The 26,739-nt window shown below is 45.7% G+C and overlaps 1 protein-coding gene across 12 annotated transcripts in view; it reads right to left on the bottom strand.

The window, feature by feature from the left end:
- SAMD11 (sterile alpha motif domain containing 11) overlaps positions 1-26,739 on the bottom strand; it is a 124,793-nt gene that overhangs the window by 78,270 nt on the left and 19,784 nt on the right. For 11 of the 12 annotated variants that reach the window (XM_069782598.1, XM_069782600.1, XM_069782599.1 and 8 more), the window contains one exon: positions 9,102-9,280. In XM_069782598.1, coding sequence (XP_069638699.1) covers positions 9,102-9,280 — 179 coding nt within the window. Of the gene's footprint in view, positions 1-9,101; positions 9,281-14,269; positions 14,315-26,739 lie in introns of those variants that run through there. The other variant, XM_069782607.1, reaches the window with a different exon arrangement.

Here is a 26,739-nt window from a genome sequence, read left to right as displayed (position 1 = left end):
GTAACAGTTTAGAAAACCTATCCCAGCTTTCCATCTTCCCAACATTTTATTTGCAAATAGAAATGGAATAGGCACTTCCCAGTTACTGAGCTTATAGCAATAACAGTTGGTTCTTCAAAGCGAAAATTCAGACACTGTTTGCAAACTTACTGGAAAGGACAGGCCAAACTGGGGCATCGAGTAAAATTTCCATGAACCGAAGTTTGGTCAAACTCTCGGACACATTTGGACTTTCCAGGTAAGCGGATCTGAATCCAAAGTTCGAAGCAAATTCAAGCCAGCCAAAGCCCTTATGGCCCTAACAGGCCCAGACAGGTCTGGCCTGCTCACAGGAGAGTGGAATTGGTGAAGGGTGTTAAGCCTGATTTCGCACTACTCCCCAGAATACTAGATTTCCTACATACACAAAACCTTCATAAACCCCTTTAATTCCAGCTCAGCACCTTACACCGTGCAAATCAGATCCTGGCAGCCGCACAGTGGAAGCAGGGAGAGCTCCAAGCACTGCACAGTAATGAACTCTGTGGCACCAGCTGGAAATCAAACTGCAAGTCTGAAAAAGAACCTTGTTCTTCTCCTGTTTCTCTGTCCATAAAACGTTCTTCAGTGCCCTCAAAAAAACCAAAAGGGTTTGGCCCTGAGCTATATGTAGATTAAACACCATGTTTGTCTGATTAAAAATGCCGCGATCCTTTTCCTAATGAAAAAATTTCAATTCAGAAAACCTGTGTTTAAGGTAACCTGCCCTATTGGGCCTCCGAAGGCAACGTGCATTTCCTCCAAGCAGTGTTCAGAGCCTAACAGGGGGCCATAGTCAGCTTTGGACTACATATGTGCTCCCATTACACCCCCGTGCGTGTGCCATACGGCTCTCACAGAGCCTGTGTGGCTGGCACACAAAGATGCGCAGCAACAGAGCATCCCATTCTGCCACACCACCAATTCTGTCTCACCCTAAAATTCAGCTAACTACGTGCCTCTCCTTTCCATAGATGCTCAGCTCTGGAGCTCACCATATGCAGTACACATCCATCTATTATAACACTACCTGGCAGATAAAAAGTGGTTTTTTCATACTGGACTCTCAAAGCAGGGCTGCAACGTTCCTTTTACCCATGCGGCTAATATACCTCATTCAAAAGCTCCCATCAGCACCGGGAACTGTTATCACTTCCAGCTCTCTGACTCAGGTCCTGGGACTGCACAACCTGTACCGTAACGGGAAGATGCACATCCCACCCAAATGCCAAGGAAGCAGGTAGGCAGGTACCTCCCAGCCGTGGCACTGCCAAAGGGGGCACAAGGCCGGAGGGTGAAATGATCTGTTCAGGCAGCAAAGGGAACTGACATCAGAGCAGGAGCTTGCCTGGCCTCCCGGCTCTCTACTTGGGGTTCAGTCTCTAAGGTAAACTCTCAGCCTTCCATAAAATGTAACTTCTGGTCTGTTGCAGCTACTGACATGGGCAGACTGCAGATAGGGATCCTGAGCGTCAGGCGAAGGCATGTCTCATAATGAGACTTAGCACAGCTAAACTTCAAAGTGTAAGAACGCTGCATCAGAGAGTTATAAGTTAGGGGGAGGGAAAACCTCATACCAAAGGAACAGCTCAGATCCACACAGAGGCAGAAACATCTATCTGCCGAGATGGATAATTAAACACCCATATTTAGACAAATGAATAGGTGAGAATGAAATTAAGTTCTAATTATCTTCTTTTGCGGGGGGGGGGGGAATAGGGAGCAGAACCAAGCACTCATTCCACATCTCTATGCCGTTATCACCAATTAGATTTCTGAGGCTAATATACGTCTTGCTTTAATGGGTTATTCATCCAATTGAAATCAAATTACTAATAATTTGCAAACTATCAGCTACACAAGCCTGTCCTTGGGTTGTATAAAGAGTGGCGAGCAGCAGCCAGTCTTTTACAAATTAATAACAGAAAAGGAGGGGGGAAAAATAAAAACCATAGCCAGGCAAGCAAAGGTACTACAGCTGCTACTGTCTCTCCCACCTCCTCACCCACCCAAGGTCTCAGACACAGTTAGAAAGTGTTCAGTAAAAATGACCAGATGGGGCCCACAGCAACAGAAAGAGACAGGCTCCCTGCACAGCTTCGGAAGAGGGGAGAGCAGTCTGAGGGGTATGCAAGCTGGGGGAATTAACAAACTGCTGCATCAGGCACTTCAGCAAGGAGGGACGAGAATGTCAGGGTTTGGTTTGTGCAAAGAATAAAATTGCTTATATATGTATGTGAACCAAAAAAAAAAAACCCAACAGGAAGGACTGAGGCTATTCAAGGCATCTCTGGAGCCTGTACTGGAATGAGAATCCAGCCCAGAAAAGAAAGTGACAGAGCTGGCAAAATAATGGAGAGCAGCTGGGATAGTTTTTAATTTTTAAGTTGTTTCTTTCCTTCCCTGTCATTTCTTTTTTACCCTAGTGGTCCCTGCAAGTTTTCAACACCAGAGTGGCAACCATGGAAGAGGCCAAGAGAGTGAGTCAGTCATCCCCCTAACGTCTTGTCACTCCAGGGGCAGGAACAACCTCATTCTGCAGCTGAGCTTCCGCGCTGCGGCCAACTTGCTTTCTGCTGCTCCCTTCGGCTCGCTCCACCGTCCCAGGTGCACGCTGCAGTAACCGATACACATGCCATGTAAGTGTGGAGATACTGGGCAGCATCCAGCTACAGGAGCAGGTCATTACTGCCAGAAGGAGAACCCGTCACAGCCCCATCTCTTACCCACAACTGTCCCTTTCTACTCCCATTTAATTATAAGACCGACACTTCCTTTGGATGGAGTTTGTCTGTACCTTTCAATTTTCTAGCACAGGCAAGGCCACAGAGAAGAGAAAAGTACTGACAAGGTTTCCCCACATCCTCTGGTTTAGAAGACTGCACTGAAGGGACGGTGTTGGTGAAAGGGTGAATTAAGGACTTCTGTTCAACTGGCACAGCCCAACACCACCACGGTCACTGGGAATTCAGCGTGCCCTGGGTCAGGCCCTAGGTACCACCATCTTGCATGGAAACACAGAGCACTTAGGCACACAGTGAGGCCTGTGCAACACAAATCACAATTCTGCGGGTAAGCAGTTTGGGAAGGTGTATTTGCAGGTGCCATTATTAAGCAGGCTGCTTGGTTGGATGGTCAGAGCTAGCTCCTCTCTCCTCCCTGCTCTTCGCACGTATCACCGTCTCAGCTTCCACGGTCTCCCTATATCCATGTCATGCTATTTTCAGGCAGTCAACATTAAGCAGCTTGTGCAGGCAATGAACAGGGGTAGGCTCCTCCAGGAAACCTCATACATGATGGCTGGAAGAATGGCCTGAAGATTACAGCAAGACTGAGACTTGGACTTGGGGCATCTGGGTTATTCTCCACCATGGAACTGATACAAGCAGATACAGAGAGCAGCCAAGAGCACTTATGGGTCAAGATTTCACTTGCTTTCATTCTCAAAATCCACCTTTCTTTCTGGTCTCGTATGTCCTTCCTGGGCAAGAAGGGATTTCTTGCTGTTTATTATATTTTATCCTGCAGCATCCCTGAGAAGTAAGTAGCCATTTTCTCTCCCTCTCTCCCTCTCTCCCCCGCCCTTAAATATATGTCCTCATTAGGTCAATGACAAGCTTCCTGGCATTCTGGACCAAGTCCAGCCTTTGCTTCCCAGAGGAATCTTTAATATATTTATTGAATACAGTGACTGTTATTAAGTGGTGCATGGTTCAGAGAAAAAGGGGGAAGGAGGGAGGAAAGAGAAAGGAGAAGAGAAAATAAAGGGTTGCAGAGGAAGGAAGAAGGGCCTGACAGAAAATAACCAGTGCAAAAGAAAAGTGTCATAAAGCAGCAAAATATTTCTCCAGCCACAAGAGGGGCCCTGCCTCCCTCCTTCTCTTGAGTCGTGGCAATTAGAAGAAGGGCTGTCGAATCTAATCTAAGAGCCTGATTCACGGTTGGAGCCCAGAGCACTGCTCTGTCATGTGTCTAGTCTCTCTTCAGTTGTATGCTGCCTGGAAGAGCCTTGTCAGCTTAGCCCAGACCCCAGACATGCTCTGGCTTCGGCAGCAGGTAAAAAGCAGTGTTGTGCGGCATATCCTGCCACGAAACTGAGCTCCAGCGGGACGAGGATGTCACGCAGCTCTCGTCCCAGGGCAGCACCAGGGTGGACTGTTTGGGAGCACTGCAGGAAGAGGCCAAGCAAAAGAAGGAAGGCAAAGGCAGCGTTGTGTACGTTTCACGTCAGCTGAGAAGGCATTGGGACCTCATGGCTCTGAATTACAAGCAGGTGCATGTGACAAATATAATGGGGGGTGCTTGGGTTTGATCTTCAATCAATTAGGGAGTCAAAGAACAGCAGCCTTATGGGATGTAAGAAATAGCTTTCCACTTAGAAAGGCAGGCAGTGGAAAGGCTGACAGCCACTAGCCATTAAGGCTTAGTGGAGGTCAGTAATTTTGCTATTAGAAAATGGACGCTGAGTGAGGAGAATGCTGTAAAGCTGGTCTGCGAGGTGAGGGATGCTGGGGGACAGGGGTGAGCAACTCGCCCCTGTCTGGACTCTATCCATGTTCACGTGTGAATAGAGGCAAGGAGGCAGTGTTCCACCATTCCTCGAATAAGCACCTTCATTTCAAATGCTCTCCTCTCGTTTGAAATAACGCTAATCCCACGCCAGGTGCTAGACACCGGGGTCATACTGCTGACACAGCCAGAGAAGATTCGGGGATGGGGGGGGGGGGGGAGTGACATAAAAAAAGGAGGAAGGACTTAAGGGCAGTATGAGGTTCTCCAGAAATCTGCTTCTCATTGCACAGACACCCTGTTACAGGACAACTTTTGTTATTTCTCCTCAAAATGGCTTTTATTTCAGAGTAATATTTGGCAAGGAACCCTGCCCGTTGTGTGCTCTCATTGTACAATCTGCTCCTACTTTTTGTCCCAATCCTCTTTTTTTTTAATAAAAAAATTTCAAAGGCATTTTCGCCACACACGTCCATTTGTGTGTACATGTTTACTGATATCCCATAACGGTTCCTTCAGAGACAGGTCAGGTCAAAAACCTTCACCATTTTAAACAGGTGCTTAAGCATCACTGCCTCTTATTATGAGCCATGCCATCACATTTTGCCGAGGACTTAGACAAAGCTGTGTGTGAGCAGTTCCTAACCTACCCTGTTGAATCTCACATGCTATCAATACATTTCTCCTCTTTCCCTCCCCTCCCCTACTAATAGAAAAAGGCCAGTCTTGAAAACAGAAATTAAATTTATGCACTCACAAGACAATGCTGGGCTTAAATCCAACAGCATGTGAGGATCTTACTGTTAAAGCTGAGCCTTACTCTCTGGCTACACTGGCTTTCCTCTGTTTGGAGATTCTTGGGATAACATAATGGAGATCCTTAAAGGCAGTTTGAACCTCAGTGTGAGAAAGCTCACAGGCTGTTCCTGAGGTAATGCATTTATCAATGTCGCTTGGAATCTCCCAATGAGTATAAGGAAGTTAATGCTCCCCAAACTATTGCAGAGCAATGGAATGTGTAGTCTCAAACTTCCTCTGCATTGCTTATTTTGTGTCTAGGATAAACCAGAGAGCGGTAACAAAAAAGCAGACTGGCATAACTTTTAGTTTAGCTTTCTGGAGAGAGGCAGCTTAGTTAACAGTCTGCGAGAGAGGAAAAAGGCTTCATGAAGCCAAAGTTTCTAACTGAAGTCTGCTCTACATAGTTCTTGTACGAGTTCAGCTATGCCAGTATTAGTATGACTAAAATAACCATACAGGTGACGTAGGTCATTGGTATAGAAATGCCCTATCCGGATACCATTCTTTTCCCCCAACAGGAAAAACTATTTTCATAGCCAGACAAGCGTTCTCACTAGGAGTCAGTACAACTTAACCAAACCATAGTAATTAGGGCAATGCAACTGTTGCATGTAGGCAATGTTGCGAAAGAGGAAGATTTTCAGGGACCCACAACCTGATCAATAGAAGAAGGATTTTCCTCTGCAATGCTGTGCCACTAATCTTCAGAGCTGAGTGCTTATAGTCTGGGTATCAAGCTACGGTACCAAGCTCAGCAGATGCCTCTGGTTATATGAGACAAGATTTTAAGCCCTCTGTCTTCCAGACAGGAGGCATAACACAAAGGCTACTTAGCACACCCTGCAAAGCCTGCTAAAGAGGACTCAAGGGGTCTCACTACGAGATGAAAACATTCACCTTTAAGACTGGGTCACCTGGATTTCAAAGTAGATGAGCCAAGCTCACTTCAGCATGAAGCTTGGTTTCCTTAACTTTATTACATATGTGCAAGACAGCAAAGTGACACAGTTTTGCAAGGACTTGGTCGTGGACTAAGATGGCGAGCACTGAAATGCACTAACTTCAGTGGTGATTCCAGGTCTCTGCTCCTTTCTAGGACTGCAAGAACGTCATGAGGCAGGTTTTCTCTGCCTCAGACCTCCTCTGAAGGCCACCACCATGGGCAATTGGCTAAGACCACAGACGAAATCACTGTCAAAGGCTAGGGTGAGGGACTAGCCAAGAAACCAAGCTTCCGACTCCTATGCTAATCCCTAGTCTTTTCTTCACCAATACCCAGAACTCGAAGTAGCAGAAACCATTCCCTTGTGCCACCAATGGAAGGAAACGGTCAACATAAAGGAAATTGGGAACAGGAGAAAAAAGAAAAGGCAACAACGTTCAAAGCAATAATGCAAGCGTTTATAATGCTAAGTGCATGCAGGCATCCATGAGGGCCATCCAGGGGTACAAGAGGAAAACACAGGTTTGCTCAGGCCCTGACCTTGTTTTCCTACTATCACAGTTTAACCTATTTCTTCCTCTCAGTGGGAGACAATAAAACCTCAGCCCAATCCATCACCAATCGGGGAGGATACAACAGGTGAATTAAAAACAGAAAGCAGATGGGGCACTGTCTCTGCCGGGCCCCAGCTGTCGTGTCTGCGAGCTGTCTAGCCTTTATGATGCTGCTGCTGCTGTCTCTGGAGCCAGCCCCATCACACCTTCCACCCCAGTCCCTGGGCTGCTAATGACACTGGGAACAGAGCCAGAGCCTGCTCTCCCCAGCAGGGCTGTGCGAGAGTGGGGTCAGGTTGCTTTCCATTCGTTGCTCTTGAGCAGGTGGAAATGGCCAGTCCTCCCTCTCTGTGGGACAGGAGGGCTGGGAGACCCATTTGCAAGGGGCAAAATGCTTGGAAATGCTGAGGGCTTTGAGCAGTAGGTGTTCCCTGCCTGGGCACCAAGCACTGAATTACGTGCTCTTTTTTTTCCTGTTATTACTGCACTCATCAAGAATGCTGCCTGGCCCCTGTTTGCCCCAGCTATTTTAGCTTTTCCCCCACATGCTGTATCAGAGCTCCCAGGAAAATGAAAAGGAGAACAACTGTACAAAAGCAATGAGAGTCTAACCTACCTGGTAAGAATCATGCACTCCTCTAAGGAATCAAGACAAAGCTTAAACAAGAGACCTTCAGACAAACTGATTGAAAAGCACTGAAGAGCACAGAAATGGTAAGCTGGGGGACCACCGGCTAATAACTATTAAGTATTTTTAATTCATTTCCTAATAAACAAGGCAAAGCAATTACAGTAATTAAAGATTTAAGATAAGAGCACTTTATATTTGGGGGCCCAGCATATCAATTATATAGTTATCATGTTGTTCTCCCTCCTAATGAGACAATCTAGCACTATAATTTTGCAGAATTAAAAGCATAATTAAAGGGGGCAGGAGAAGAAGGGCAGTTTACCGAAACTGATTAGGAGGGTTCCCTCTCCTCTGTGGCTCCTGTGCACATGCACAGTGCAGATGCATTCCCCAAACACCTTTTTATTTCCAAGCGATAACCCTCGAACATGGCTGTTGGACAGCTGCAATGATAAACCCAGACTTTAATTACAGGCGGGTTTTATGAGAAGAGCTGGTTACTGTTTTGTCTCCCTACTTTCAAGCTCTCAGTTGCTGAATGCACCAGCATCTGTTGGAAGGCAAGGGGGGAAATAGCTTATCTACTCAGGAGCAAGAAACACATAAAACATACGAAAAGCAATTACATGCCTTCGGTTTCCACTCCTCTGTTTTTATAGGGCTTGTCTTAGAATCTGAGTGATTTTATGCATCAGAGGAAGATGACAATCAAGATGAGTTGCAATGATATGCATGGGAGGCTGAAACACAGTGCCTTCAGGTATTTATTTTCCTGTAGTTACAGGTCTTCTAAACATCATATTTTCTCACAGGGACGAGAGAACCCAAAATCTTGCAGCTGAATATTATGGGCACTGAGACCAGACATGGGAGCCCAAGTGACAGTTACCAGAATGTAACTCAAGACAATCCTTTCTTCTCTTCCTTTAACCTGCATGGTTCCAGGATGAATGTATATGGTACTGAGAAAGACACGATCAAAACATGTAAGCACTGAGGTAAACCCCAGCATCTGAGTGACTCTTTGCCTACTGTAACTCCATTACTTCTCCTTTTAGACTACAGAGGCATTCATGATCAGTGAGACATGGCTACGCTCTTTGACACTCGTAATCAAGAACATTTAACAACAAACATTGCTGCTACCTCCTTCCCAAACTTTGCTCCACAACGCTAAATTATCCAGTTTATATTACATCAGGATTTGGGGACAATTGAAAGCAAAAGGCAGGACTTTGGACTCATACACCTCTTTTGTATTTTCAGACAGCTATGTAAAGGGCCCACAGATAACTTTCTGGTCATGAAATTTGTTGGCCTCACCAGGCACAAAGATACAGAATGCTGGACAGAGGGTGAAATAGAATTTACAGTCTGCAAATCCAGATGCCTTTAGTGCAAACACAAGGCCCATGGTACAAGGCCCCATAGAGCCCTACTCGCCCCGAACAGGAGTGAGTAAGTAGAAAAGAGGACCCAACTACGCTTTCCGAGCTATAATGTGACATTCGCACTTTAATTTCAGGCTCTGGAGATTACTCCATTGGGCAGCCTGGGCAGTATTGGCCCACAAAAGCTGGTCACCTGCTGCCCAGTTTTCTCTGTCTTTGCTCTTGCAATGCAGCACTCCCTAGCAGGAAAGTACCTTCTTTTCATGATACTGATATGGAGATCCTCCTCCTGCTTTACTTCAGGGTGTTGACCATTGCTCTTATCACTCTCTTCGCTGTCGTCACTATGCGAGAAAATTGAGGTCAGCTCTTTCTTCGGGATCCTGGTTGGGGGTAAGGGGATCGTCCTCTTCTCTGCCAGGCGACCCCGGTTCTGGCACAGGATGGAATTAGTTGGAATGGGAAAGGGAAGGAGGAAAAGAGAAGAAAAACAAGAATTTGGTTAGGCAACCCAGAACCAAGCAGCTCCTCTCAAATGGCTGCCCTGCGAAGGCAATGCTGTTAGTCATCGCAGGTTTCACACTGGTATGTTGGGTGGGCAAAGGCTATGTTCGCTTTGCAAAATACTTTTCAGAAGAGGTTTATCTATAGCTAGTTCTTCCAGTTCTAACATCCAAGTCATGCGCTTCCAGTCTCTCCCCACCTCTTCACTCCTAGCTTGCGTCTCATCCACGCCAACAGGAAAAGAAGATGGCAGCAGAATTAGGCACCAATCTCCCTCTCCAGAGTATTCCCTACCAAATGTTGCACATTAACATAGCAGAATAGCTTAAATTAAACTTTCGCCAGTAGCCCAGGGAAGATGTGATCCAGACAATCCAGAACACTTTTTACTGCAAAGGGAAAACTGCCTATGCCAGCCAGCAGCAGGTTTGTCTCTCACACCAGTGAACAGTCCACATCAATTTCAACTTGAATTACCGAGGCTACTTTTCACTGTTCGTTTGCATGTTCAGATGAATCTAGCAGGTCTTGCCTTGTGCAGACTTTCCCTAGGTGGTCCTGGCAGTGTAGTTCCCTCAACAATTCACTCCTGACAAGACACAAATAAACAGGAGGAAAATTCCCAGGAGGGAAAAGCTGCTTTTTCATGGCATGTGTATTTGTGTACAGAACCTAGCACAACACGACCCTGGTCCCAACCTCCTGTCTTCTGCAAGTAATGCGAATGTATTACAGATTACTCTGTCCCTGCACCCTTTGTGCCTGATCCACAAGAAGATATGAGCCCAGTGCAGCCTAAGCTAGAGTGTGTCGGGTTTTTAGCTCTCACTGTGATAGAACATGTTTCTAGCACTTGGAGTGTCTAGCTCGATCTGTGATTGACCAAGACCGAGAGCCATAATACGAGCACATACAGTGGAAGATGTACATTGGAAACCCAGGGAGACTGTAATGTCATTGCCCCACAGAATTTAAAACTTTAGCAAACAAAATCATGAAACTGGGAAGGGAACCACAGCGAGGGGAATTGAAGCACAGTTTCATGCACGTTCCTTGTACAGGTATGTAGGCTTACTTCCTTCAGTAGGACAAGTCATAGAAAAGAAACATGTTTTTAGCAAGGACTGGAACAAAAGGAAGAAAGGTGTGCGAAACAGGTCAAATAAGTGCAGAGCAACATTTAACTAATGACAGTTTCTCTGAAACATCCACTCCAACTTTCCAAATAAACCTGGCAAAATGAAAACGTCCCGGGAAAGCCACTCAGGCTCCCTGCAGGGGAGAACGGAGGAAGACTAAGTGATAGAAGAGCCCATGTTTTTTTAATTAAACAAATTAAGAACTTTCCACAAATACAAAACAAAAACTTCTTGTTTACCTCTGTCAATAAATTCCAGTTGTGGTCATTAAGGGGAGACCTAATCGTTGCGACAATTAGCTAAATCCATCTGGAAGGCATCACCCCAAGGAGGCACATTAGCTTTCCCATTCTGATGCACGTCCGAGCCAAGAACACAGCTGTCTCTGAACAGCAGACACCCAGGGGAGAGAAGAGCAGTGGGCCAAACTTGCTTAAAAATTGGAAAACGCGTGTATACAAGGAAAAAGACATGCACTTTCTTATTGGGAGAGACATGAAGAAGAAAAACACACCTGTGGACAGCAACAAGGCGAATGCTCCTACATCTCTGAGTATCCCAAGTACAAAACCTGGATCAAGCTGCAACAGGCTTTGTAGTGAGTCCAAATGCCCAGACTCACACACAGGAGGATATCCTAACTGTGAATATTGCTGGGGACTCTCAGGAGACCCACCTGCACAAGGTGAATTGCTATGGTGTGAGGGGCCAGCTGCACCTATGCGACAAACAGCAAACGCTTTCCCTCACCCCTGTGGGCTCCCCTACACAGTAGTAGAGATCCACTCACGTGGCCCTTTGCAAAGAAGTTTCTCACTGCCTGTTCCCTGGAGGCACATGCAATATAAATTGCGCATCTCCTACCCCTAAATACTTTTTGCATACTAGGTGCATTTCCACCCCTGCCCCCTTTCCTGCTCCAGTGCATACAGAGAACGTGCGCAGAGCTTACCCTCCATCTAAAGCCATCTTAGTGATGACTTTAGCTTGCACAGTGTCAAAAGGACAGTAGGGAGAAGAGGAGAGAAAGGCAAAAGTGAGGGGAAGGAAAGAAAAGCAAGGAGGGCACTATTTGCACCAGACTTCAGTCATGCTGAAAAGCTAGGACTTGATATCAGCATGAGCTTTATCATGCCAAAGCTTTATATATATTTTTTTTCTGAAGTTGCAATTTATCACAACAATGAAAGGGGGAGGGAGGGTGTAAAAATTTCCGCTTCAGAATAATTGCAATTCACTCTCTGCTGTGACTTCACAGACTAAAGAGAACGGCACTGATCAGATACTAAAAATCATTTTATGGCCATTATGGTACCTTTGAGCAGTTACCAGGTCTCAGTGACCACCCAGGGACTCATCAGCCCTAACAAGAGTGAGAGTGCAGCAAAAAGGGAGGCACTAAACCTAGAGAAACAGCCCACCAGACCAGGAACACAGGTTCCCCCTTTCCCCTGCTCCTCAGAATGCTTATACTTCGCCTTTCTGTATACTGTATCCTTACACCTAAAGCTGCTGCATATATATATACACACACACACACATATATATATACGCCTATATATGTAATATACAAATATGTATATACATACTTATATAGATAGATATCACCTAACACACAGAGAGCTTCTTCCCTTAAAAGACAAGCAAATGGACGTGAACGGGAAAGAGAACCTGCATCTGCAGCAATCTCTGGTCACAGATGACCTGTAGCGCTTTTGTTCTGACCAGACATGGACAACATTGGAACGAGGGCCACAGTGGTTCCAGTGCCCTTGTAAACACCTGCATTCCAGCACTAGCAATGCATTTTTTAAAGTTGTGTTTACTTTGTACTTTGCATTTTTTTGCCATTAGGTTTGGGGCATTTTATTTATTTATTTATTTATTTATTTATTACGTTTCTCCATTCCCAGAAAATTAAAATAGACTGAGCCAATCAATTTTGCCTTCTCCGTTCATCTGTAGTCAGTTTTGAATCAATTGCACTTTCTTAATCTGTTTAGAGGCATTCACCAGTAGATATACATTACTTTTAAATTAAGCACAGGGGTAGCCAGAAGCCCGGTCCAGACCCTGCTACAATCAATTGTCTTTCCATTGACTTGAAAGGGCACTGGTCCAAGCTGCAAATAAAACCCACTCATTTGTGAGAAGCGCTCCATCCAAGGAATCATTCCTATGACTCTGGCTTTTGCTAAAGTCCTTTGCCAGTCGTACAGACAGCTTACAGGACAGGCATGTACCTACAGAGCTGAGCAGTATATTGAGATAACCTACAGTTACTCAGATTCAGGGTTATCAACCACCACTTGGCACGCAGTGGCTGACAGTAAAGTATGCACTTAGCAGAGCAGTGTTATGTGCAAGAATACACCCGGAGACTACAGTGGCGTTGCTGTATATGGGGAGGTACATTAGGATTTATAGATATTTGATGTAAGCCTCATAATCTCACATTAAAAAAGCTTGTATTTGTGTGACAGTGTCATTACAGAGTGATCTCATACATTAATGGGATGCTGATGTTGAACCATGAACCCTATAAGAAGGTTTGAATATTTTAAAAAGAAAACTGCCTCCCAATTTGTTGATACTCATTGGGATGTCTGATGCTTGGGAAAACAACCCAATCAATAGTCACCTACTGCCAGACAGCCAGGCATCTGGGGACTCTAGCTCCCCTCCGTTAAATAACTCCATTTTTACACACATGAAGAAAAGGGGGAAGGTGTGTTTTGCCAGCTGGCTTGCTTAATCTAGTAGGACAGTTTTGACCAATGGGTCAGAAGGAGCACTTTCTATAGCTGCAGAGCCAACAGCTGTTAGTACAGATGCAGTACCCCCAGCAAAAAGATGAACTATACGTAGCGGTAAATATGTCTTATGGCTCAGTCCAGCAAAGCCAGGTTGCCTGCCTGGCAGGTGCCTGGCCCAGGGAGTACAGACAGAAGGTGGTATAAGGAACAGATTATACCCCTGAGAGCAGGAGGAACATAGGATCCCCACTGAGGACCTGTACCAGCACGTACATCTGTAGGTGAAATACAGCCAGCCAGCCAAAATGCTGCTGCAGAGTTATTGCACTGGTGCTCTCCCCGACCATCCAACAAATCCTCCAACAACCTCTTCGGTGCCTGAGAGGAGTCAAAGACATTTGCTTTCAGGACAAACACTGACGCAGCTCAGAGGAAACCTCTTCAGAGCTTGCACCTTCCCTTCGTAACAAGGACCTCCCTCACCCTTTGGATGGGGGAGAGGGGTGGAGAACAGAGCATCACTTATCCTCTCTTTAATTAGAGTAACTAGAAAGTAAAACCTTTCTGCAATTCTCCAAAGCTTTTGCAAGGGTGAGCGTTGAGGGCACTGCAGAACTGCCTCATGTATTAGGACTCCGCTCCCTTTATACATTGTTAAAGATTAATTTTGTGGGTTATGATTCCAGCTAACGAAACACAGCTGGAGGTTGAGTCAATAACCCTCTATTCCCCAGACACATTCAGCTACCCACCCAGCCGTTCCTGCGTCAGTCCAGCCCTCGGTCACTCAGCACTTCACCCTCCTAGGGTCTTTTGACACCATTAATTGCTTTCCTTGCCTCTCAAAGTATTGTCTGGGTGGGGGGTTGCTTTGTTTTTAAAAATCACAGACAGGCATATTTCCTTTCCCCGGGAAAAATCAGATGGGTACCAACAGACTATTTAAAGTTACCGATTACCCAAGCCTCGAGATGCAACTACAAGTAAAAAAAAACCAACAACTTGGGAACAGAGGTAGGTTACCTGAGCGGAGAAGCCTGGAAGCCCAATCATTCTGTCATGAAAGCAAAGGACCATCAGAAAGATGGAAAACAAAACAGTGGTGATATTTCTTTCCTTCCAGAGAGCAGGAGAAAATTCCGCTCTGTGTGGCTAAGCAAGGTCAGTAGAGTTACAAAATAAAATCTTGCTCCCCCCCCCCCCCATCCAACCCCCTCATAGCTCTCCCCTGGAGCCGTGTTCCCTCAGCCAAGAATACCAAAAACCGAACTGTTGCATAAGAGCCCTGGGAGAGCTTGCAGATGGAATGACCGGCGGAGAGCACAGGACTTGGGGGAGAGACAGGAAGGGAGGGTTAGGAAAGGTTTCCTGCCCTGGGAGCTACTGCAACAAGGTCAAAACAGCTGAACGCCCTAGTGTGACATTCAAAGTCAGCCAGAAAAGGAAAGATTCCTCACAGAGAGAGTCCCTGGTGAGCATTTAATTGATCCCAGCAATGGAAAGGCCTCTGCTATGAGCTGCAAGGCAAAAAGCTCCATGGAAAAAAAAATGCACATGAAAGCAAAACTTTTGCCAGTCCACGTGAACCGCCAGCCAAACTGTGGACATCTGATCCCGTTGGGAATTGACCCAAGAAGATGAGCAGGTGCAGTCCCTACAGACACCACTTCTTCAGCATCCAAATCAGTACCAGAAAAAAAGCACAGAACTGCAAGGAGTTTGCACACTGATAAAAATATCAAAGCTGTTTGCAAGATGATTCACGTGCCTGTGATTCAACTCTCAAAAACCAATTTCTATTGGATAAAAAAAAAAAAAAAACCCTGCAGAAGCAACAGCACATGCATTCTTTCTGTATATGTAGATCTGGGAAATACAGGGAGCAGACAGGGAATGCTGGGGGGAGGTAAAGAGGGGAGGTTTGTGCGCTGCCAATGCTGGGAGCTGAAGAATGCTAAATCTTTTCCATATGTGAAGGAAATCCTCAAGTCCAGACAGCATTTTCTCTCTCTTTTTATTGATAATAAAGATAGGGAAAAGGAAAGGGGGAGGTTCTGAGAGCCTGGAATATTTTTCTTTTACTTTTTCAAATAATAAACCTAGTCAAATGGCTTTAATTAGGGAAATCATACAGCAACGGAGCCCACACATCCCCCTGTAGGATAACTGACAGAGTTTGCATTTACCTTCAGCTGTGATTAGTGTAAACACCTAAGAAAGGGTCAGTTGCCTTCCAAGATAATCCTCCACTCTCCCCTGGGCCTTCATTAGGCGTTCGAGGCCAACGTGCTACCAGGCCGACTGTTTCGGTAGCAAATCCGGTATGGGCGCAGTTCTGCTGCCCTGCGCTTACCAGCTTCTCCGTCAAAACTGAGGTCACAGACAGAAGCAGCTGTCCAGCCTCTCATCTTACCTCCTGCTCCAGCGTTCAGTAATGAACAAATGAATAAAACAACAGTCGGCAGCCTTCCACTGCATCTATTTTTTCTGCCTCCCTGTCAGCTGCAGTCCAGCCCTTTAACCTGACCACTAATAGGTTTATTATTTATCATCTCTTTCCAGTGACACCGATGTTACGCTGGAATTCGTTCCAGCGCAGGAGGGATGGCCCAAAGTACAGAGGGAGCAGAAGGGAACAGACAGCAATGGTCAGGCAAAAAATTAAGGCAGTACAGACCACGAAGACTCTTCCAGGTTTGGGGGACTGTGTCACACTCTTCATCAGAGTCTCATCAAAGTGGTTTACAAGTTCTGGCAATGACTAGAGGCAAGCTGAGGAGGCAACTCGGCATAGCCAGACAGGTCTAAGAGCTGTCGTCAGGGGGACAACAGATTCTGGGAATAACTGTACCCCAGCAGGCTCTCTAGGTCTATGCTTGACAATTCCTCTTTAACAGTTTCGAGTTGCCATCAACTGCTTTATACAGAAGCTATCGATTCCAGTACAGACAGTCCAGGCCCATTTTTAGGGTATTTTATCTTTTGAGAAAGAGAGAGAGGGAAAGTATATCAAAGAAGAAAATTACTCTTAACCACAATTTCCCTGTGTGATCCTAGGCAACTCACTTGACCCCATTGCGCTCAGCCTCCCTGCTATAAAAAGCCATTAGTAACACTTTCTCTCCCTTGTACCTGTTTCTCTACATGTTGTATATTGTAAGCTCTTTGGAGCAGAGAATGACATGTTGAGTCTGAGGCTATGCATAGAATCAGGGCTGTAGGTACCACTATAATTGGAGAAAATATGTATGTTTTAAACCAAAAGAAAGTTACACAGAAGGCAAGCTGCAGCTCTTCCCATCAATATTAACAACATTTTTTTCTGAAGCCCTAAAGAGACAGATGAACAAGATCTGTGAACAGAAAGGAACATTTCCCATTTATTACCTCTGAGTGAGTTATAAAGCCTAAAGGATAATTTCGTAATAGAGCGAGAGCTATGCTCTTCTGGAAAAGCCAACTGGAATTTCCAGTCTTTGAAGGAAGGTAACTCTAAAATAGGAAACCTATCAGTCCTTTGGAGCTACCTGTTTTCAAAAACTCTGGAAGAAGGCTGAAAAGTGGCCTAGTCTTTGTTTTCTATGTCTGTTCCACATCAAATAACTTTGTCCATTTCAGTCCGAGGTTGCAAAGAAGGAAGCAGAGATGTGAAGCCACGTCCTCAGGCAATGTAAGTCAGTATTAATGGAGTAAAAGTCAACTTACACCAGCTGAGGATGCGGTACACTGATGCTATCTCCTAAATAAAAGCAAAACTTACATATTTTTCTCTTTTTTCTTTCCTTTCCTGCTCCTCCTCTCTGGTGAAGAGACAAGGAGCAAAAGGGCACGGATGCTTTCAGACATTCTCCCTTCTTTTTGCGCACCTCACTGCTGTACCTTTTGAGTAACAGAAAGACAAGAGAACAAAATAACTGTCCGTCATTCCCCCCAGGTATTAATGTTTCACTCCAAAGTTTCATTATATTAGGTCCAAGAGAACACAGCCTTTCGCAGTGAGTCTGAAATATTTCATCAAGTGGAATTTGACTGGGGTTTATACTTTTATTCTGCTCTGGAGACACACACTTAAAGCATTTCTCTGAGATCCTTGAGATTTCTAAGTGTGGCTTAAAGCCTGCTCAGCCAAAAGGAGACAGACCCAGGCTTTGTTCAAGTCCTACAAGAATGAGGACCAGCCACTACAGGTTTTCACTGGGTAGAGTGCAATTTCTGCTTCAAGTTCTGTTTTGAGATTTTTTTTTTCTTTTTTGATAAGTCTTCACTGTCATAAAGAGCAACTTTCACAGAGATCAAACAGAAACAATAAGCAGTTCCTCCCAAAATGCATGTTGTTGCTGTAATAGAAACCAAAACAGGCTTCATCTAAACAGTTTGGTGTGTTTTACAAAGTTCAATATTACTATCTTCACTTAATGGACAGACAGACCTGGATTTGTTGAGAGTCAGTTCCTCCTTTTCTTCAGTTGTCCGTATGGAAGAAGATTTTGCTGCTGCTGTAGTTATTGAGAGCTACAGCTGGTTCTTTTGAAAAAATCAGGTCCAACACCATCCGAAAAGCTGGGCTTCCAAAATATTGAAGTGCCCCATAATCACTGATGACTTTGAAAATGCAAGCTCCTAGGGGCATCAGTGGAACTCGCAGACTGTCAGTCCCTAACCCCAGCCATAGTTTCCTCAAACACCCTGGTGTTAGACTGACCCAAGAAATGCCTCCTGTCCATCCCCACAGCTGGACCACTCTTGTCATGGGCAGAACGAGACGGAAACTAACCAGAGGGCAATTTTTCTCAGCTGTAAAAAAATTGATTTCCCAGCAGTTTCCCTCAAAACTGAAGCAACCAAACCGACGAGAGCAGAGAAACAGCAGCTGCTCCACACAGCGGAGGCTGAGTAACCAGAGCTCTGCATTACATCCTAGTATTCCCCAGGGAGGCTGGTGCCAAAAATCAGCCACATTTGCCTCCATGGTAGGACCACCCAGCAGCGCAGCACCAGCCTCCCTGCATGGTAGACATGTCTCTTCAAGAACCTTGAACTCAAATCTTCAGTTAACACCTGCACAGAGATTATTCAGGCTGGTAAAGACATAAAAAGATCCACATACTGTAGTGTTTCAAGTCTGATCCCAGCACTGAAGAGTAGATCCGAAAAATCTGAGGAGAGAGCTGCCACTCACTGAGTGAGCAACAGCCAGGTCTGCCCACAAAGCTTCCTCAGAATGACTCAACCCTCTCGACAGCCAAGCAAACTTTGAAAATCCAAAGCAAACAAGAAAATTACAAATATTAATTAAGGCATTGCTTCCACTTTTGGAAAAAAAAAAAAAAAAAAATGCCTGGTGTTTAAGTACCCGTCATACTCTTTAAACTATAAATACCAAAACAAAACAGAGAAAGGTGCAGTTCATTCACAGATGTGGCATGACTGGCAGCATTCGTCTGAAGAGCATGTAGTCTGCAGTGCCACTCAAGGCTTTGAAAGGACCCTTTTTCACAAATCAAAAGCTCTGACACCTGCTGCATGCACAAGAGTGAAGCCATAGCCTCCCTGGAGCCCCTTCCCTATCACAGAGAGCCAAAAGCAAGTGAAATCTGAGCCAATAAGCCTGTCATCTGCTACACTGATACTGCCATTATGCAATACTTTTCATTTGGAAAGCACAACGTGTTTTATAAGCTTTTGTTATTTAAGGGCTTTTGACACATTTGGGAGGCCGGTGAGGAGCAGTAGGTCCATTTCACAGAGCTGCAAAGCGTGAAGAAGATATGTAAGCCGATGAACTAAGTCACACAGAGAGGCCGCTGCAGAGCCGAAGGGACAATATATTCACATCCAGTGTGGAAAAGAAGCTCTGCAGACCCTTTTCAACTATCACAGGAACTGGACTACAGTATCATAGCAATGCCTTCTAGTGCTATGGTCATAAATGCGTCTTTCAAGTAAAAAACAGCTGAAGATGTCCCTCTCTCTCCCTCCCAATCTCATTGCCTCTGTATGTGCACAGACACACAGCCTCCACTTAGGGAAGCACACGGATCTGGTTCAAATAATTGGAAGAGACTGACTGAGAAATTGATCCTTAGCTTTTTTAACTTGACCAGTGTCAACATGCACCCGTGACAAAGAGCTGTCCAGGCACAGAGTACCCGTCACTAGACTTTGATGACATTGTTCAGAAACAATCAGTTCTGCACTAAGGCTGCAAATGGCATTTACCACTGACGTGAGCCACACAGAACCTCCTTAAAGTCCTTTTGGGGTGATTATCTGATTTTACTCCACACACATAGCCTGCACAATGGAAATGACTTGCCCAAGATTCGCTGGGTAGATGACAAAATGAGGGAGAACTGAGAAGGGTTGTGTGTCTGTCACTACTCTGCTCCTACTGCTTCCAGCCATACCACGGGGCTCCACTTCTCAGTTTGTCAACCCCTTCAAGAGAGCACCTTCCTCGCCATCACGCACTGTATGGTGGCACTGTTACCTCTTTCCACCACCTTCTGCGATATAAAAACAAGAAAAAGACCATTTTCACTAGTACCTTTCCTTCAACTGGCTGCACAGCTAAAGGTACCCTTTTCTGTAGTTTTATTCATTTTCTTAAGCCTCGTCTCCCTCCCACAGCCCTCCCACCCCCAAACCACCACAGACTACCTATGAAAACCGCTGCTTCCATTTCCACTTCATGATTTGCCTGCCACACCTGGGGGATTTCCCAGCAAATTGTATTACTTTATTTGGTCAATTGGCCTACAAATTGATTTTCCTGTACAAATAATGAACATTTATGGTTATTTTCCCCATAGACTGCTTTATTTTCCATGTAACAAAGACTGATTTCCTGCAGTTTTTGAGACCCGAGCATATGATCTGCAGTTACTGTGACCCCTGGCTGATGGATGGCAAGGACTCAAAGCACAACAGGAGGGTTTGGGGTTTTTTTTTTTCCCCTTATGCTCTAACAGTACTACAGACAGAGATGACAGCTGGAAGCAAACACTGGTACCAAAGCAAGCAATTCTACAGCATGTTTACTATGGGAATAAATTGTATTGTTTTAAAAGAGATTCAGTCCTGGGCCACAAGGCCAAGCAAAAGCAGATGAAGTAATCAGGGGGACAGAGGGCAGAGCAGAGCGTCCCGGGCAGGAATGGCAGGAGGCTGTGAGCCACCACAGGTGCCTTCTCTGTCCGCTGGCACGCTCAGGCGCCCAAAGCATTTGAAACGGCAGCCCCTGCTCATTGCAATCTTTGGGGACACGCTGCAAGGACTTTCTTTAATCTTAATTACGTTATTGCGGAGCGAAAGGGAGGAGGAGTCAGGGAAGAAGGCTTTCTAGAAAACCAACTGGGAGCGAGGCGGCCTGGCATGATTTGTGGGCAGGGACTAGAAGTGTTGTTCTGCACTTGTCTCCCCAGAGATGGAGAGACAGAGCAATAGCTCCACAATACATTTCATTTCCGCTAATGAGAAAACGACTTTTGAGACAGAGCCTCAAGCAAGTTTTGAAGGTCACTCCCGCAGGTGTGGAAATGAATTGGACTAGATCAGGGTCCAAACGTAAGTTATTCTACTTAGACCACAATGGATTATTTGTGTGCATGGGGGGTTAATAGCCTCAGGGCTGTGATGTGTGTGTATGTTTAATTTAATAGATCTTGACGGCTGAGGCTGCTAGGGACAAAGGCCTCTCAGCCTTAGCACTGTGGAGAAGGAAAGATGGGGAGGCTTCTTAGGTGAATCTGAGAGCGAGGGTGGACACAGAAGAGAAAGTCAATTATCTGGAATAAGTCCCGACTGCCTGCAATTCCCCATCCCCAGTCCTCTAGGGGTGGGTTTGGCCCATGAAGTCTGACTTCAAATCCAATAAAAAATTAACTGATTTTGAACAACTGCTAGACATGCCTCCTTAGAGTTTTAATACGTGCTCTTCAGCTGCAGCACAGAGTGGAATTAATGAAAGGAAAGTGAGTCTGAGAGTATCAGGCATGAGGCTAAAAGCATGCCAAATTCCTGCTTAGCTTCTTTGACTCGGGGGAATCCCTCCCTTGTTCTTGGCACTGCTAAGGACTGACGTGCCCTCAGTCCATCAAAACGCTGCGTGGCTGAGAGCACCAGAAAGAGGTATGTCATGACTGAGGATGACACTCATCCCTAACATAAGCTGGTCAGGGCAAGGATGCGTCTCCCACAACCTACTGGTATAGGGTGCAGATGTTTCACTCCCTGGTGCACTTTTATGGGCTTCACGGTAACTGCTATATGGCAGTCACCAGAACACATTTGAACGTCCGCCTCAACAGGGAAGTCAGTGCTACAAGATCAAGTTGCTGTCATACCCCACTCCTGCTCAGAAACCAGATGACATGTGCTGATTAACTGTGCCAGGAGAGAGGGAACCTAATCCAGAGACAGTACAGCGAACTTCCTAGCTCCGGTGCTTCGTATAAAAAAATGGGGTGTCCGACAGATGACTCGCTGTGGGCGTCGCAACAGCTCTGACAAGGACAACAAAAAGGAGCCGATTATCAGCTTCGCAAGGTGCAGTCCCTGGAATCACAATGTGAAACCCATCCCTCTCACTCAACAGACACGATGCACAAACATTAAAGTCCAACTCTGGCGTATCAGTAACAGCACTTCGCAATTGTCCATAGCCTTTCACTTCAAGGCCTGGAGTTTTTGCAAAAAGGCCACGCAGTTCTTGCTACGAAGTACTTTTGTATCATCTTCTGGGCAAGTGAGACCAAGGGAAAGTATGGTGGGACAACTTGCTCATCGTCACACAGTAAAATGGTGGAGGATTCAAGACTGGAACAAGAACGGTCCTGTCTCCAAATCTGGTGCTCCCACCACTCAGTAACCAGTGCACCCCTGAAAAAGAAACCTAGCGAGATCTACTTGTGAGTAACTGAAGGAAGATCTGATGCTGCTGCTTGCAGTCTGTAAAGAACTGTGTGTAACACGCTACGCCTGTATCTTTATCCTGAGCTCACGCAGTCTACATGACTGCCTCATCGATGTGTTCTGCAAGCACTGGAGGTAGTGCTCATCATTCGCTGTGACTGTGCAGCACCTAGAACCACATGTTCCACTTAGACTGTGTATACTAACAAAACCAAAGGATAAACCAAAACTCCTCACAGAAATACGCAACTAGTTGGCTCAGCACATTAGGAGCAACACGAGATCATACTGCATGATTTACAATACAGCTGTACATGTAAATATAACACTGGGAAATAAACGACCAACAAATACAGTGGCTTTCCAATGAGTACTGAATGGAAGTAGGGAGTGTTGGGAGTTGTCTGTTTTGAAGATAAACACAAAGAGAATATAAAAAAAACCCAACACCCAAGAGAGGTAAATAATTCATCAAAAGAATAAAAAAAGAAGAAGCTGGAAGGAAAAAAAAAAAAAAAAAAAAAAAGAAGTACCAAAGGAAAGAGTTTTCTGAGCAGGTGGAAAAAACTTCATCTCTCATGGAAGTGAAAAGCAGAAGCAAAATTAATTGGGATAAAACTGGGGGAAGGTGGGGGGAGGCGGGGCATGTTTTCATGTTTTTAAAGGTGAAACGTTTTGTCTGGAAACTGGTATCTCCCTTCTTAGGCTTTTAAGCATTTCCCTGAGGGGGAAACAAAGTCTGCCGCTAAGCTGCTGACAGAGACAGCGTGGTCTTACGTGGCTTCCAGCAACACTTCAACCTTGGACAGAGACTTCAAGACAGTCGCACGAAGAAACAAACCTGCTCGCACATGCAACACTTATTCTGAAGTAAGTCTAGTAGTTTTTCTTTCACCCAAAGCCACCAAATCATCAAGCAATCTAATGTACATAAAGCCGTGTTAACATAACTTGCCCACAACTATTTGTAAGTCTTGGAGGTTTTCTTCAGTTTTTTAAACAAAGAACTTGCTCCAGAAAAGGGTCTATATTTGGAAGCTTGCTGATGGCAACTTTTGCAATTGACGTTCACTGCTTTAAAACACTGCGCATCTGTAAAAATCTAAAATGAAAACCACACGGGTTTTAGTGCATACACTTTTGCTTTCTCTTGCATGAGTGTATCACCCCAGGCTGTGGCTCCTTCCCATCACGTGAATGATGCTGAGCCGTGCTTGGAAAGTACCTGGATGGGATACTACTGTACCTATACTCGGCCTTCTGAAGGAGGGGAAATTTGTGACTCAATAGGTGGCACTCTTCCTTCTTGAATAAATCGACTTGGGTATACTTTGCCGTCAGAGGTGCTGGAGAGCAAATTTAAGGTCCCAACTTATTATTGGTGATTTTCTGGGCCTGTTAAAACAAAAATCCCAGCCAAATACAAGCTTTACCAATTACACTCTGCCAATCCTAATTCCCCCCCTGCAGCTCCAAGAAGACACAGACTTCTCTGCGGTCGCATGATCCTCTTGTGCACTGTTAAGCAGCTCTGTTTTACCCGGCAAGCATCTGCATTTGAGCAGTCCGTGAAAGTGAAAGTGAAATCCCACCCCAGGCACGTTTCCATCTCATCTTCCTCCTCCAGAAAGCACCAGTTCCAGTTAACAGCTTTGGTCTTTCCTGCAGACACCCAGGCATACGCTTTCAAAGCGTTGCAAGAAATGGTGCATACGCCTCCTCAGAAGGAAGCCGGGCTGCTCCGGAGAAAACCTGCTTGAGGACTCCTGTCTGCAGTTCAAGGGTAAGTCTTTCCACAGGAGTTTCTCCTCTCATTAGCCAAATTGAGAAGAAAGACATTATGTTTTGTGCCCCAGAGCGACAGAGGGCTTGTTTTCTAAACCTCTTTAGAGGCCCTCCATAGGGAATTAGTCACGGAGGTGAGTAATATCTACGACTTGAGAAAGCCTAGGAGAGTGAGTAGTCACTTGACAGGTTAACAGGAGCATGGAGCAGCTGCTATATTTAGGTGCCATTAGCACGCACATGTCTTCACACATTTCTACAGGCACACCTGTGTTCCAGTATGTCCAGAAGGCATGGGAAGGGAGCAGTTAAAAGCTGTACCTTTCCCACATTTCCCAGGGAGGGGGGTAAGAAATGAGGGGATTCTCTTCTCCCTGTCTTACCCCCACCCAAGTTTAGAGCCATTTAAATCCTGCAAGCAGACCTGACTTTTGCTCTTCATGATCACCACCTCCAGAGGCAGATAGGGTCAATTCCATCCTAGTCAGAAGAACAAGACAAAGATACAGACCGTATCTCGCTCCAGGTCTTCTGCCTGTGTGGACCTTGCCCCAGAGAGCAGCTTAGGTAATGCAAAAAACTGGAAAGTTCAGCCACTGGTTTTCAATTGCTTCCGATTTGCTGAATCTTAAAATATTTTCAGTGAAGGACTGGACCCACCCTTCTGGACTGAACTTACAGTTCCTGCTAACAGGCTTGCTTTCCCTGATTATTTCCCAGAGACTTTTGGAGCCCATGCACCAGTGAGGATCAACAGACCAAAGGATGAGAAACAGTGACCTAGCCTGTCACAGGGACTCTTCGAAGCTGAGCTCCGAAGAGAGTGCTGAGCAACAGCTGGGGCAGTGGCTAACCCCCAGATCCGAAACATACCTCTGCTGATCTACCGCTCCTGTGTTCTCACCACCTTAACGGATCAGGAAGGACATAGCGAGGTCAGGGACCTTGGGACGTCATTGCATGCCAGCTTCATAGCGCTGCAGTGGTACTGACTATGTCCCGCAATGGCATGACACAGTGCACAATGACATTAGCTGGCCCTGCTGCACTTACTTCAGAAGGCAGAGATGTGTCAAGCATTCATTCACGCTCCCCTCCTCTTTCCCCTCAGTGCCCCTCTCCCACCCATTCCTAAAGCCAACTGAAAACCATCTCCCCTGCACCCTACAAGGTCCCTGTGCTTTCAGCTGTGTAAAAAGAGAAGCAAACCAAGCGGCAGCCACCACCCCCAGCTGCCTGGCTGCCTTGCCTGGGGGCCTTACATCTCCCCTCAAGCAGCCCCAGGATTCAGCCAGCCTTAGATGAGTCACCTTGCCCGTCTGGGTCTCTCCCAGGGTAGCGTGTGGGGGTGGAAGGGTTGGGGCTCATTGCAGGAATTTCCGCACAACCCTTTCCTAACCGCACCCCACTACAAGCAGCCAGCGAAGAAGGAGATAGCAAACCGCAACACTCACGGAGGAAAGGGAGAGAAACGAGAGGGGCAGAGATGAAGGGAAGAGAAAACGAGCGGGGATACAGGGGCCCGGTTGCGGTCTATCTGCTGTGCTGGGATGGTACTGGTACGGGGATCCCTAACGCAAACACAGCTCAGCAACAGCCTTGCCAGGGTAAGCCCCTACATAAGGAGGGGAATGCAGTCTCTTTCAGATGGATTTAAACTATTTCTTTGGACTTCCCTCACTCCAGCTCAGAACAAAAGCAGAATACAAATGTCAAAGTACAGCACAACATCACTTGAACTCCACAATGTAGTCTCTGCACAGGCAAAACCAAACCAAAACCAAAAGCCACCGCGAACACAAATTCTGATGGATACGTGGCGAAACAGCTAAAATAAGAGTTAATAAAGTCAGGGCCAAAATCTTACACCCGTTGGTTCTGGAGACGCAAGATCAGGTCTGAGAGACAGCTCCTGAGAACTAAACGCCCTATTAAAATAAATAGGTATCAGATGGACAAATGCCTCCAGACATTTCAAAAGGCTCAGATGAATCTCCCTCTGCACTGTATTCAGGCAGGTGAGCCATTCCCAAACAGAAAAAGGTAAGAGTAAAGCAATACCAGGCACTCCAACAGGCAGAGGTCTGGGTTTGTTTAGATACTGCGTGCCAGCCGGAACTCTAGAAAAATCCCCTCTGAAATCACATTTAAAGTTGGGAGGGCAAAAGAAAGGCAAGGAGTAGTATTTAAAAATACAAGTTAAATGAATAATAATCCTGGATTCTTTAGCAAAGACTGCAAAGGTGGAATTTCGGTGGAAAGAAATTCTGACCCCTTGGGAGGCCACTCATTGTTCACTGATTCCTGCAGCCTCCGGAGATGTTATTTACTGAGCCCAGGAGGTCAGCTGGAAGAAGGATAAGGGGAAGGAGATTAGAAGAGCTCCACCTCCCCTGGAGGAGGGATACCGCACAAGAGTGCCTTATTTTCAGGCAGATCTGTTGTGCTGGCATCACTGTTGCTGCCTTTCTGACCTTGGAACAACTAGAGAAGCAGCGAGTATGGTTTTTAAATCAGGAACATGTAGCGTGAGCTCCTGCGCTGTTGCCTCTCACCTGTTATCTCCTCCTCAGAGTCGCCATCTAATTTTTATTCCCTCACCTATCAATCTGCAGTCAGAGCACAGCTTACTTTTTCTTGAAAATAAAGTTATATGCTGTCTTCTCTGCAAGGAAGCAAAGCACAAGAAGACCAAAAAGTTTGCTAACTGCTCTGTCCTGTCCAATGGGCTGCTGTTCTTTCATTTGCAGGGAAAATAGCATACAGGTGGCTGGGAAACATGACAAGGAGGTACA

The sequence above is a fragment of the Haliaeetus albicilla genome, chromosome 4, assembly GCF_947461875.1.
Source record: "Haliaeetus albicilla chromosome 4, bHalAlb1.1, whole genome shotgun sequence".
NCBI lineage: Eukaryota > Metazoa > Chordata > Aves > Accipitriformes > Accipitridae > Haliaeetus > Haliaeetus albicilla.
The sequence above is the reverse complement of the archived record's forward strand: the minus strand, read 5'-3'. Positions and strand labels throughout refer to the sequence as shown.